At 36.0% G+C, this 13,617-nt stretch overlaps 2 protein-coding genes across 5 annotated transcripts; one reads left to right on the forward strand and one right to left on the reverse strand.

Moving 5' to 3' along the window:
- On the reverse strand, positions 3,001 to 7,859 carry LOC105168846 (pentatricopeptide repeat-containing protein At1g63330). 3 transcript variants are annotated; one of them, XM_020696178.1, is made up of 7 exons: positions 7,757 to 7,859; positions 6,520 to 7,253; positions 5,334 to 6,420; positions 4,803 to 4,929; positions 4,065 to 4,703; positions 3,776 to 3,824; positions 3,001 to 3,378 (listed from the first exon to the last, which is right to left on the reverse strand). In XM_020696178.1, the coding sequence occupies exons 2-3, from the start codon at positions 7,224 to 7,226 to the stop codon at positions 5,409 to 5,411; spliced, it is 1,719 nt and encodes a 572-aa protein (XP_020551837.1). In that variant the 5' UTR covers positions 7,227 to 7,253; positions 7,757 to 7,859; the 3' UTR covers positions 3,001 to 3,378; positions 3,776 to 3,824; positions 4,065 to 4,703; positions 4,803 to 4,929; positions 5,334 to 5,408. The 3 variants fall into 3 exon arrangements, with proteins under 3 accessions (XP_020551837.1, XP_011087310.1, XP_011087311.1); XM_011089008.2 differs by having other exon boundaries at positions 5,334 to 7,253; XM_011089009.2 differs by lacking the exon at positions 4,803 to 4,929 and having other exon boundaries at positions 5,334 to 7,253.
- LOC105168844 (putative disease resistance protein At1g50180) lies at positions 9,375 to 12,451 on the forward strand. Of its 2 annotated transcripts, none has more exons than XM_011089007.2 (2): positions 9,375 to 11,170; positions 11,397 to 11,596. In XM_011089007.2, exons 1-2 carry the CDS (start codon positions 9,584 to 9,586, stop codon positions 11,448 to 11,450), a joined length of 1,641 nt encoding a protein of 546 aa, XP_011087309.1. In that variant the 5' UTR covers positions 9,375 to 9,583; the 3' UTR covers positions 11,451 to 11,596. The 2 variants fall into 2 exon arrangements, with proteins under 2 accessions (XP_011087309.1, XP_011087308.1); XM_011089006.2 differs by having other exon boundaries at positions 9,376 to 11,170; positions 11,582 to 12,451.

Below are 13,617 nucleotides of genomic sequence, written 5' to 3' on the forward strand. Positions count from 1 at the left end.
CAAACACCTTCTCATGGGGGCTCCCCCAAAACTCCTATGGATTATACAACAAATGGTCACAGTGGGAGCAAATGGTGACACAAATAACCACATTCGACGTGGATGCCCCTAAGTAAGCAAGTCAAAGGGTATTCCTGCACCACCGGTCGCAAAAAACTAGGGACCCCCCTCGCAAACCCAGCGGGATATCCCTCCTTAGTGGATCCCACGTCTGGAACGCCTGTAAAGAGGCTTCCAAGATGTCCAATACCAAATGGAACGCCCTTGGAGAAGCAGCAGGTTATCCCCTTCAATGAAGAGATCATGGCAGATGAACTCCCCCTCAACTGGTAGGAGCCCAACCTTCCGAACCCAGCGGAACCACAGATTCGTAGGAGAACCTCTCCTACTTTGAAAATGTTGCCCTTCTCCACCATTACACCCCTGGGGTCAAATGCCGTGTGTTCGTAATCACCTTCACATGGTTGGCCCAATAGTGGTTCAATCAATTGCCCTCGGGGATCCATCCACTCATTCGAAGAATTTCGCTCTCTATTTCTCCAATAATTTGCCAATAGTTAACGATGTTAATGGACAATCATGAGCCTTTTCTCTTTACAACAAAGATAAGGGAAATCACCGAGGGACTATCTTCAACGCTTTAATTTAGGCGGCCCTAGAGGTCCCTACTACAACATTAATACACTAATTTGTGCTTTTACTCATGGATTACAAGATGAGAATTTCTTCAAGTCCTTAACTAAGAAGCTCCCTCGCAATTTCTACAATCTCCTAGCACTAGCTAAATGATACATCAACTTGGAGGAGGCTAAAGAGTACAAGAATGTTGTTCTTGATGAAAAAAAAAAGGAACAAGAGGATGAGGACTTATTCCACCCGGACGCCTTCTAAGAATAAGCCCTGCTCCCAAATAGGCATCCTTCACAGAATAAGACTTGCCCCTAACCAGACATCCTCCTTAATGGATAAATTTTTACATACCTGCTTCCCACAAGTAGTATTTTTTATTTTAATAATTTTGGAGATTATTTACCACCTTTGATGTGTTAACATATGTTTGCTTGTAAGGATTTCACAAAAAAGACATCACTCTCATTAAAAGTCCCATCTTCCACACAAGCACACCAACATACAGGCACCCCAGTCCTCTTCGGGCAAGCACTTAGGTCCTTTTTTGGGAGACTTGTAAGCTCTGTCCCGTGCAGACACCTAAGCCCTCCTCTGCGGAGGCATCTAAGCCCTGCTTCCCGTGGACACTTTATTCTTCCTCCGGTGAGGTTCCTAAGTCTTTTTCCAAGAATGACGCCCTCTCAAATAAGCCCCTCTCTGAGGAGGCACAATAACTTTGCTCCGTGCAAGATCTTTTCGTAATATAAATATGTCTTTGTTATTTAATATTCTCTTGTAGAAAAATAAAGCCCTACATCAAAGTAGGCACAAAAAGCACCCATTAAGCCCTCCTCTATGGAAGTACCCTCCTAAACATCCTGCTCCATTCAAGCACGATGTATGTTCTCTTCTTATTCTAAGCATGTTTATGCTACTAATATTTTTAGAAGGAGTTCCAAAAAAAGGAGAAAAGAAAAATTCATTCTTCGGACCCCATTTTTGAAGATTTCTACTCTAGTAAGTGTCAAAATCTCCACCTATTAGAGTGTGGGGCTGTTAATGTGCATAAAAATAGGATGACCCAAAAAGGCCTAAGTGATCCAAAAATAAGAAAGAAACAAGAGGCCCATAATATATTAAAAGGCCCAAAAGAATCTGACAAGTGTCTTTGGTGGGTGCCCCCTAAAAAACAAATAGGCGGAGAACCTTGGCAGGTGCCCCCTAGAAAAGCAAAGAAGCTCACGGCCTTGGCGGGTGCCCTTAAAAAAATAGACAGGTGGGTGGCCTTGGCAGGTGCCCTCTAAGAAGCAGACAAGCGGACGGCCTTAGCGGGTGCTTCCCACAAAACAGATTGACAAAGGAAGGAAGCTGAAGGCATCCCCCTACTCGAAGCCCAAATTAAGCCCATCAGCCCAAAATGGAAGGCCAATACACTAAGCTAGCCCTGTACACCAAGATTAGCCCAAGAAAGAGGCCTGGTACAAGGCCTGTCGGACCTCAAACCTACCTTCGAGGCCCAATCCAGGAGAAGGAATGCGCCTCCAAGAAGTTGAGATTATATAGTACCAATTAAGTTAATTTATAGGAAAAATTACAGAAAAACATAAAAGATTGACTCTGACGAACTTGGCTACTAAAATAAAAAAGACTTAAAGATTAAGTAAATAGATAATTAAATATAAAACTTCTTTAGATATATATACACTTTTTAAATCCATTTAATTGTTCTCCATATAATCAATTGTAATATAAACTTAAAATTTTAAAAATAGATATTCATATTAAAGAACCCTATAAAATTTTTAATTTTTTTCTGCTTTTAAATTTTAAACATTCAAACTTAGGGAAAAATATAAAAATAGGCCTGGTAAATGTTTTGCATTATTGCAATTTCTTGTCACGCTTTGTCTTAGGCTAATCTAAAACTACAAGGTCTATAAAATATAAACTAGAAACTATAAAAGAAAAGGGAAAGACTAGTCAATTAATAATTGTTGATTTTTGCAATGTTATTTTTCCTTGGGATTTTATATTACTGGGAGAGAATTCATCTAAGGACTTGTTGGACGAATAAAATCTGAGGAGGGATTTTTTCACACTCGAAGACATAAATGATTGTGATTATTTTATTGGGAAGATTGAACAACATCAGCCTTCACACTTCACACCTATTAAATAACTTTTAATTTCTTTATTCACTTCAAGAATGAAGCTAATTTTGAAATTTAAGTACAATCATTTATATAATTTATTATGAAAATTGTAAATCTATTATCCGAAAGTAATTATTCCAAAAATCAATTCTCTCATAATTAATTATGCAACCATAAGTTCAAACTAAGCCTACATAAGAAGGTCTAGTTAATAAATAATACGCATAGATCAGCACGAACACACAATTATGTGTGTGTGTGTGTATATATGATGTTATATGGCAGAATTACTGTCCAAGCACATCCCAACAAGAGCTGAACAAATCAAACATTTGATTAATACATGGGTAGAATTTTGTTGATGCTCAAAAGTGTCAAAAGTAATATGCAGCGTTGGAAATGCAACAAGAGATGAGTAAAATCTCATAGTTGAGCTTCCCCACAGTTTATTAATAATACAAAAGCAAAAGCTCTGGACATCAAAAGATTGAGTCAACTTCTGAAGAAGCAGCAGCAGCAGTGTACTTAAGAATGGCTTCAAGTCTTGAATCCTTATTTCTGGTTTGAAATACCTATAATATAACTCCAGTTTTGGGAAAATTGAGAAGCCAACAGTCTGCAACAAATCGTTTGGGTTAGTTACGGATTGGCAGAATTTACTTGATACATAATATTGTGAAAACAGGAGGAAATGAGTGAAGTCTGAAAGCTAATTCGATCAACTTTATGCATCCTCAGACTTGTCCGTTCACACCATCTGTATATTTATTTGTCTAATAGTCCAGAATTTAACCATAAATATGTGGTGCAGCTATTGTGGATTAGTAAACATAGTAAAAAATTGGCCATAGCTTTCCATTTTTTTTACAAGGACATTCAAGTGGCAAAGAGAGCGTTGCTTTATCATTCAATGAATTAATTCCTAATACCTTGTCTAGAGAAAATAACAAGCAGTAATTTCACATTCAAATTCCCAAAACTGAAGTTAAAGCCAATATTGTATGGAGTATTACCATATAGCTGTCCAGCACGCTCGAGTTGTCCACCGTATTCGTCAAGTACCTGCAGTAATTCACCAAAATAAGAACTTTGTTCAGTATTCATCCAAGAAACAATAACTACTTGTTCTTGGGAAGAACTGATAATAAAGGTCTCACTAGAAGACTAACAGGTTCAACTCCCATAACATTATATATGTGGTGTGTTAAAATTATATCAACTTTAGAACCATTAACTCCATCATTAGACTAATAAGGTAGCACTTAGCAAAAATGAGATAAAAAATAAACTGCCTGTACTCACTTGTGTTTCAGAGGAAACTGGAGCTTCACGATTACCAGATCACCTGCATAGTTTGCACCCCGTTTGATGTACTTGCAGCTGCCACAAGAAGCTTGACAACATACACAGTAGCTAAAGCACTTAATTCACAGACATTCTATAGAATTCTGAAGAGTTCATTATCCATCTTAAACTCACTCACTCACTTGCTCAACAGGGCAGAACTCATCATTGTCAGATTATTCTCAAAATTCAATCCAGAATGCTCTCAATTTAGATAAGTTCTTTATAGGAGCTTCCTTCACCAATGATAAAGCAATTCCAGTTCGCAACGGAATTGTTGCAGTCACATGAGTTGTGATACATCTACCCAGAAACATACCAAATACTATGGGATCACCACAACATATTCGTCCATTTATTTTCCTCAGGGCTTTCTGACAAAGAATACCTTCTGTTGAATGGAAAGATAGTGCAAAATCCAAAGACAACTTACATGCAGGTGTGGAAGATCTTAATACAAAATTGTAGAATGCAGTAATATGCAGGGTCTTCATGGATCCTCTTTATCATCTTCGGATATTATATGTACGAACTGTAACCGTCATCCAGATGGTTACCACATATATAAGAGAGTCTTGCCAACTTTCGATGCAGAAACTGTTCACAAGAAACAAATTTACATCAATTGATTTTTGCATTTTGTATATTGCAGATCATGGTTTATAATGACCCACTATACTCAATATTCAATTCAACCTCAGAGGAGACTTCAAGAAGCATATCCAGATCTCAAAATTTGCCAAAGAAAAGGTTTTAGTTTGGAAACTTCATTTGCTCAGCCATCCTCAAGTAGTGCGCGCATTTAAATGAACATGATTCATCGCTGTAGAAAACAAAAGGATGTAAACATGTAGAAATCCAGATTTCTCTTCATTCCGAAATCATTACTATGAACCAGCAGAAACAATGAGAATATAAGGAAATCAAATTTGCAAGAGATGCCTAAAAGGCTGTCACTCTTTGCCAGATGCATCTTATGTTCGCATTGTTTCACTGACTATGTCGAGCTAGTCATGTTTGATACATATGTTCATTAAAGTTTAAATTAAAATTAAAAGTACGATCGCCTCCAGTGTCACAATTGTGTTGAAGTCCATCAATACTGCAAAAGCACAGATTTCTTTGCTCCGCATCATTACCCCATCTATTATAAGAGAATGTTATACTTCCAGGTTTTAGCATCTCGTTTACATTCCTATCTGATAGTTCAAGGAAAAATTTGCTTACTTGGAACGACCAGAAGAAACCAAGCTTTGAATTCAGGTTCTCCTCAAAACCTTCAAGCAAGATTTCCTCCTCCAATTACAACATTGTGTTCTCTGGCGCAAATTTCTGAATCATATTATGAAGAGTAAGATTATTTTCTCTCGTCCGCCATAAATCAAGCAACAATGTCAATGTAGAATAATCAGGGGACAACCCTCTGTCAACCATTTCCTCATGAAATGTTGCGGCCTCACCAAATTCACCCTTCGCAAGAAATCCTCGAACAATAACATTGTAGATAAGACTATTTGGTAAGCAGCTTTTGAGTTTCATGTTCATAAGAATATTTTTAGCTTCCACTAGTAGACCTTCTTGACAATACCCCTTTATCATTGCACCGTATGTTACAACATCAGGTTGCAATCCTTTAGACGGGAGGGAGCTGAAAAGAGCTCGTGCATTATCAAGTTTTCCAGCTTTGCACAATCCATCAATTGCGATATTGTAGTAATTTATGTGAAGATCTAATCCCTTTTTCTCCAGTTCATCTAAAAACAAGAGTGCTCGTTGGACATGACCATTCCTACATAGACCATCCAACATATTACAGTAAGTAAAAAAATTAGGTTTTTGGCCCACAACTTGCATCTCATCAAATAGCTCTAGTGCAGCATAACATCTGCAGTCACAGAACAGCCCCTGTAATATGGTGTTATAAGTAGTCACATCTGCCGCCAACCCTTTTTGTGCCATCTCGCGGAAGAGATGCAAGGCATAATCAATTTTCATCCCCTTGCAATACCCATTTATTAAGATGTTATAGCTGAAAATATCAGGAACAATGCTCTTACCAGCCATAGACTCAAAAACCTTCCTTGCATCATCGAATCGGCTTTGCAAACAGTATCCATCCATCAATGAATTGTAAGTGATTATATCAGGAACCACATTATTCTGTATCATGATGCGAGCTACATCCTCTGCGTCATCCACCAACCCTTCCTTACATAAGGCATCAATCACGATATTGAATGTGATCAAATCAGGATAAACTTTGCAACCCAACATCTCCTTCATTAGGATTTTAGCCTCTTGCAGTCGACTCAGACTGCATAAGCCATGAAGTAATGAGGTGTAAGTTACAACATCCGGGACGATGCCCTTTTCAAGCATTTCATAGAAAAGTTTCACAGCAGGATCTATCAACCTGTCCTTGCATAAGCCATTAATAAGTGTACTGTATATATAGGTGTCGGGCATACAACTCCCTCTTTCCATAACTCTGAACAGCTCAAATGCCCTGGCAGTATTGCCCGCTTTGCAAAGTCCATCTATCACAGTCCCATACACAACAACATTTAGTTCACACAATTCTTCACTTACTATCTTTTTAAACAATTCTTGTGCCTCATCAACCCGATTTCCTCGAAACAAACCCTTCAACAAGGGGCTGAAGGTAGTTGCACTGGGTACATAACCAAGCTTAAAAAACCAACCCAAAAGTGAAAATCCATAATCGACCCGATTGGAAATGCAATAACTGTTAACGGCGATACTCATGGTATACTCACTAACTGGAATCCCTAAAATGCGGATTTCTTTGAAAAGGGAAAGGGCGGTGGAACATTCTCTTAGCTTGACAATATGCGAAAGCAGCTTATTAAATTCGCGCACACAGGGCCGTGGGTTCATTTTGACCATTTTTTTATACACACTCAAAGCATCATTCAACCCATTAATAGTGCCAACATCAAGCTTGAATTTCTCCCCCAAAGTGCACTTTGATACTGATTTTGTAGAGAAATACCGATGTACTAAGCAAAACAGAAGCGGGGTTTGATGAAAATGGGTAGTACTTAATTTAATGTAGATCTTCTGAGAAAATAGCAGATGACCCGGAACAACTTTCCTCATCCTCCGCAGCAACCCAACATCCAATAACTGCAACACATGCGTTCTCGATTGTGTTAAAGTTCAGTCCAAACAAACATGGCATTGCTGTAGAAACTTGATTTCGCCACCTAATCAGAAAGAAAAGTGCAGTAGTTCTACTTTCATGGTAACACGCACTACCTAGTGAACTTAAAGGGCTTTAGCTTTGCAAACTGTGTGAAATCACACTACATTATTAATATTCAGAAAATTTAGCATATACAACTTAAAAACACTAAATCCCTCCACTTCAATAGCATCAATTCATGAACTTCATCGAAGCTACGGAAAATTGTCAGCAACGAAACGCAAGCATCCATTATCAATCATGAAATATCCTTACTCATCACAAGATTCAACGACTTATATTGCACCTAAATTTTAATTCAGCAACACAAGTTATGGGTCTTTGGCAGAAAGAAGGGAGAAAAAAGACAGAAAACAGGTCATGAGAAGAAGTAAAGATAAAAGAAGGAAGGAGAAAAAGATAAGGAGGATGGAGAAGGTAATACTCGGAGGGTGGAAGCGGTGTAGCCGCCGAGGTGTAGGTGGTGCGCCCTGCCCAGGAGAACTTCGCCGTTTGCTGTTCGTTTTTCTTATGCTCTTGACTCGTTTTTTGACGTACTGTTTTTCTTTAGGCCAAAACTTAAAAATAATTGCATTTTTCAAAAGGAGATTGTGAATTTTAAATTTGTAATTTCATATTAATTATACAAATTACAGGTTGCAGCTAAATTTTAATATTCACCTAATTTTTATAATTAAGAAATAATTAAAAATCGTTTTTTATAAGTATAATAAGTAATTAATAAAAAATAATTATAATGTGAAATTAAAAAAATTGCAAAAATATGATTTTGATGAAATTTAATTACAGATATAATTATTAAGAAAATATGAAACCAAATAAAAGAAAAGGGGTTAAATACATTTTGCACATCTGAATTATACATAAAGTGTACTTACATTTCTGAACTATAAAACGTAACAAAATAACCTCTCATGATATATATTAATTCTTTTATAACGAAAATGCCCTTACTATTTACGTCTTTAGAAAATCTCTATTATAATCATTCTTCTAATTATAATTTGAATTATTATAAATTTTTTATTTAATATAAATACTACTCAAAATTTATAATTTTTATACTGAGCATAGAATCTATATAAACTTCATGAATTTATAATTCTTATATTTTTTACACAATTGGTGAAAAATTTATATAATTTTTGTCTGTGTTGTTATATATATTTTTAAAAGTTAATCAATACAAATTTAAAATATTACATCAAACATATATATACTACAAAATATGCAAATCTATAATATAATTAATATATAATATTCTACTTTTTTTTAAGTAATGATGTGATATATTTTTATTATATCGATATATAATTGAATAAAAAATTATAAGTTATATAACATACTTTTTTTATAATACTATATGCATTATGTAATGACCCATATTTACATGTACTTTTTAATATAATTTATTTACTTTATAAAATATATTTGTATATATTGAGCTTATAAATACTTTTTGTATTTCACAATTAATAAAAAATTACAAATATATTATTTTTAAAATAAAATGTGAGTAAAATTTTAAATCATTAAAAATAACTTGGGGTAGATATTTTAATAAAGTTTATTTTGGAAAGTACAATAGAAAAAAAAAAAGGGTAAATGAAAAAGGCATGTTTATCTTATTAATGTCAAATTATTTTATCATAAGTGCTTTTATTACCTTTCATACTTTAAAAGTATAAATAAGATAAAATATATAGTTTAAATTTGAAAAAGAAAATATATTCCTAAAACTGAAAATATTTTGTTAATCAATCTAAATACATTTTTTATTATATATTAGTGTGTGTGACACATTTAATTGGGTGTGTGTAATTAAATAAAAAATAAAATTTAATTTTTATTTTTTGAATATAGTTTAATTGAAGGAATTAAAAGTATGAAAAATTAAAATTAGTAGAAGTTGAGAAGAGAAACAATTACTATAATTTAAGACATAAAAAATCTTACTGATATGCACTTAAATTGGGTGGATTTTCCATTCCGACCCATTTGCTTTGTACTACTTTTGATCTATTTATTTTGGACAACTTTCCTGTTTCCTTCTTTTGTCTTTAATTGTTGCAGCTTATTTATTTATTTTTAAAAACAATGACAGCCTTCCATCTTCTTCTCCTTCTTTTTCTCATAGCTGCTGCCACATTCGACACCTCCCCCTTCTCCTCCTCTAGATTTACCCACTAACAACGCCACTTTCCCTCCAACTCCCCCCCCACCTCATCTTGTGCTGTGAAGAAGGTGAGAGATGGCTTATGCTGCACTTGTTTCACTCTTGCAAACATTGGAGGAGTCCCCTCAACCTATGCAACAGATCCCGTCTCATCTTCTTGAGAAAGTTGGTCGTTTGTTAAGGATTCTTGATGATCCTTCCCGGAAAAATATCTTATCCATTAGGGATTTGGAAGGCAAAATCAGAGATGCATCATTTGAAGCACAAGATATCATAGAATCCCATATTACAGCTGATCAACTAGAGCTCTCCGAATCTGTAAGTAGTGGAGTTGGCAGTTGTTTCTGTGACATCATTTCGGCTCTGCAGAACATGTTTCCTGTCATCCATCTACGTGAAACATCCACGGATTTTATGGATCAAGGTATGAATCTGGAAGTCAGAGGCTTAGAGAGGGTGATAGATGAACTTGATCTAATACTGGAAGCACTGTCTAAGATCAAGGATGGGAAAGAAGAAGCTCCGGAAGCAGGGAATTCGCGAGCTGCTGGTTCGTCAAGATTTGTTGCTAGTAACGAGAGCGGGCTGGTGGGACTTGACGAAGATTTGATGCACCTTAGAGATCGGCTAACTGGATTTTCATCTAACCTCGACATCATCTCGATAGTCGGGATGGGTGGTATTGGCAAGACGACTCTTGCAAGAAATCTTTACAATGATCGGCTTATTGAGGAGCGGTTCGACACCCGTGCTTGGGTAGTTGTATCGCAGGACTACAGTGTGCAGGAGCTGTTGATGGTTCTCGTGAATTCCACGAGACGAGACGGCGGTGAAGTGGATAAGAAGATTGTTGAGGAATTAAAGGTTAGTTTGCACAAAAATTTGAAGGGTAGGAGGTACCTCATCGTGATGGATGATGTTTGGGATACCAAAGCTTGGGATGAGGTCAAAAGATTCTTTCCAGATGATAATAATAGCAGTAGGATAATTTTGACTACTCGCCAATCAGAAGTGGCTATGTATGCCAACCCCAGAAGCGATATTCATCGCATGAATCTTCTTAGTGTAGAACCAAGTTGGGATCTACTGCGCAAGACGGTATTTGGACAAGAAGATTGCCCTTATGCAATGAAGAAAATTGGACGGAAGATTGCAAAAAATTGCAGAGGGCTTCCACTTGCAATTATCGTGATTGGTGGCCTACTTTCAAGAGACATCACGGAAGAAAATTGGAAGCGCATTGCGCAAGACGTAAAGTCATCAATAGCTAAAAATGATGGTGATCAGTTTATGGAAATTCTATCTTTAAGTTACGATTTCTTGCCCCGTCATCTGAAAGCATGCTTTCTTTATATGGGAGTATTCCCTGAAGATTATGAGATCTTTGTCTCCCAACTCATCAAGCAATGGGTTGCAGAGGGATTCATAAGACCACTACACGATGAAAGCCTGGAAGGGCTGGCAAAGGATTATCTGAGTGATCTTATCAACAGAAGTCTCATTGAGGTACGTAGGAGAAAGCACAATGGTGAAGTTAAAACCTTTATCATCCATGATATGTTGAGGGAGTTGTGTCTGAAAAAAGCTCAAGATGAGAAATTTCTTCAGATAGTGAACTCCTATAGTCATGTTTTTACCCAAGGCGGAAACAATCATCGCAGAGTAAGTATTCATTCTGATAGTTTGCTTCCCCTTAACGTTTTTCATGACTCGTATCTCCGTTCTCTTGTTTATTTTTGTGATCTTCACTCCAGTAATCGCCTAGTGTTCTTTATATTGAGTTTTAGAATGCTCAAGGTATTGGATGCACTCACTATAAAATTCAATGAATTTCCACTTGGGATACTGGAGTTAGTCCATTTAAGATACCTTGCATTTTGCCATACAGGCAAACTGTGGTTGCCTGCATCAATATTCAAATTTTGGAATCTTCAAACTTTAGTTGTTTATCGAAGGGGTTTTGGCATATTAGGTCCGTACAATTTATATCTACCATTGAACATTTGGACAATGCCACAACTAAGGCATCTTGTGTTTGACAAAGGCTTCTTGCCTTCCCCTTTTCTTGCAAAGGCCATACTCAAAGATTCAGTTGTTCTGGAGAACCTGCAAACACTCTCAGAAGTAAAAAACTTTAGATGTTCCAAGGAGGTCTTGGAAATCATGCCAAATCTGAAAAAGTTAGGAATTCTATACGTCCACGACAGTAGCACCGAATGGTCAACCTATGAGTTCAACAATTTCGTCCACCTACACAAACTCGAGACGTTAAAGTGCCTCTTCAGTGCCAAGGATGATCTAGTTAGAAAACCTCTGCCTTTAAATCTAGCTTTCCCTCTAGATCTCAAAAAGCTGACTCTCAGTGGTTGCAGACTTTCTTGGGAGAAAATGACTGTAATTGGTTCGTTACCTAATCTTCAAGTGCTAAAACTGAGAGATTATGCCTTTGAGGGATCTGTGTGGGAACCAAATGAAGGGGAATTCACCAAGTTAAAGTATCTGCTCATTGATAGAAACAAGTTAGAGCGTTGGTGTGCCGATTATACACATTTTCCGCAACTTCAACACTTATGTCTGTGTCATTGCTTCGAGTTGGAGGCGATCCCTACTGAAGTTGGAGATATTGGAACTCTTGAAATGCTTGAGTTGTTCAGATGTCGCTCATCTGTCGTGGCCTCAGCAATGCTAATACAAGAGGAACAACGAAACTTGGGGAACGAAGGCCTTATAGTTCGTGTGAATTCCTACCGTGATTATGTCGACTCCCTCGAGGGTACCTCTCTGCGAAAGCGAGTGAAAGCTAGAGGCTGATGAGTTGGGACAAAGAATGTGAAGAACAACCCGGGTTCAATCCTGCAATGTGAGGCAAGTTTCTTGTATGTGGTGTTTTGGATGGTGGATGTTCTTAGATTTCCATCATGTGGTTATGTGATTTGATGAGAGGTGGAAGTTAGAAAAATAGTTTAGCCCTATCATAATTTAAATATTAAATTCGTTAAAATTCAAAAAAAAAAAAAGAGAGAGAGAGAAGAGAAGCTTGATCATAACAATTTTAATTTTTTCACTAATTATATATATTTAGTGATGATAATTTTTATTTTATCTCAATAATGAATTTTATTATTTCAAATAGGGGTTATTATTTTGTAGAAATAGTTTGTTATTAATAAAAATAAATAATAAAAGTAGTGCATAAAGTTGTCATTATAGACAATTAGATTCGTATATTATGACGAACTAGTGATAATAAATAATCTATGTCATTATATTTTATTGCTATTAAGTTGTCAATATAGATGTATCACAAATTATTTATAGTGATAACTTTATACACAATCCTTTCCAGTTTCCACTAATAACTTTATAATGACAAAATCAAAATCGTTATAACTTAATATATTTTTTTATTGACAACTTTAAACTTATCACTCATAGTTTGTCACTAATATTATATCGAATTAAATTCATCTTTGGTCCCGTAACTTAAGTCATTTGACGTTTTTATCCTTTTATCAAGTAGCATCTTGGTCATGTATCTTTTAATTTTCACAATTTTAATCCTTTTGTTCGCTGGAGTATGCCTCCACCAGCGAGAAGGCTGAACCTTTTAATACAATTAGTGACTCATGTATAGCTATTTATTTTACATAAGGGATAACTTGCTCATTTTCAATATTAACAAAGAAAAAATTACATTAAAGCCAATAAATTTCTCCCCCAAATTTGCCACTTAACAAGCCATGTTTAGTTATTCTCGGCAGTTTTCTGATGATGGGATTAATTTTGCATTAGAAACAGAACCTCTTAAGACTAAATTTGACTATTTTAAAATAAGTAGGACCACATTTTTTGACATCTCCCTAAACTGAGACTAGAAAACCATTTTCCCCTAATTATGTGTTTTTAAAGTTACAGTGTTACTTTCAACTGTTGCATTAACAACTTACATTAATATACAGTGATTAATTTAATAGGATCAGTTGAATTAAAACTTGATTTGAATGTAATAAAATATACATCTTATCCCGCCATTTGCGGTTTGATTTGGGTCAAACGATTAACTGGGAATCCATCACTCCATCTGTCAGCAGTTGTCCCATTTTATGGGC

The sequence above is a fragment of the Sesamum indicum genome, linkage group LG8 (assembly GCF_000512975.1).
Source record: "Sesamum indicum cultivar Zhongzhi No. 13 linkage group LG8, S_indicum_v1.0, whole genome shotgun sequence".
In the NCBI taxonomy this organism is placed as follows: Eukaryota; Viridiplantae; Streptophyta; class Magnoliopsida; order Lamiales; family Pedaliaceae; genus Sesamum; species Sesamum indicum.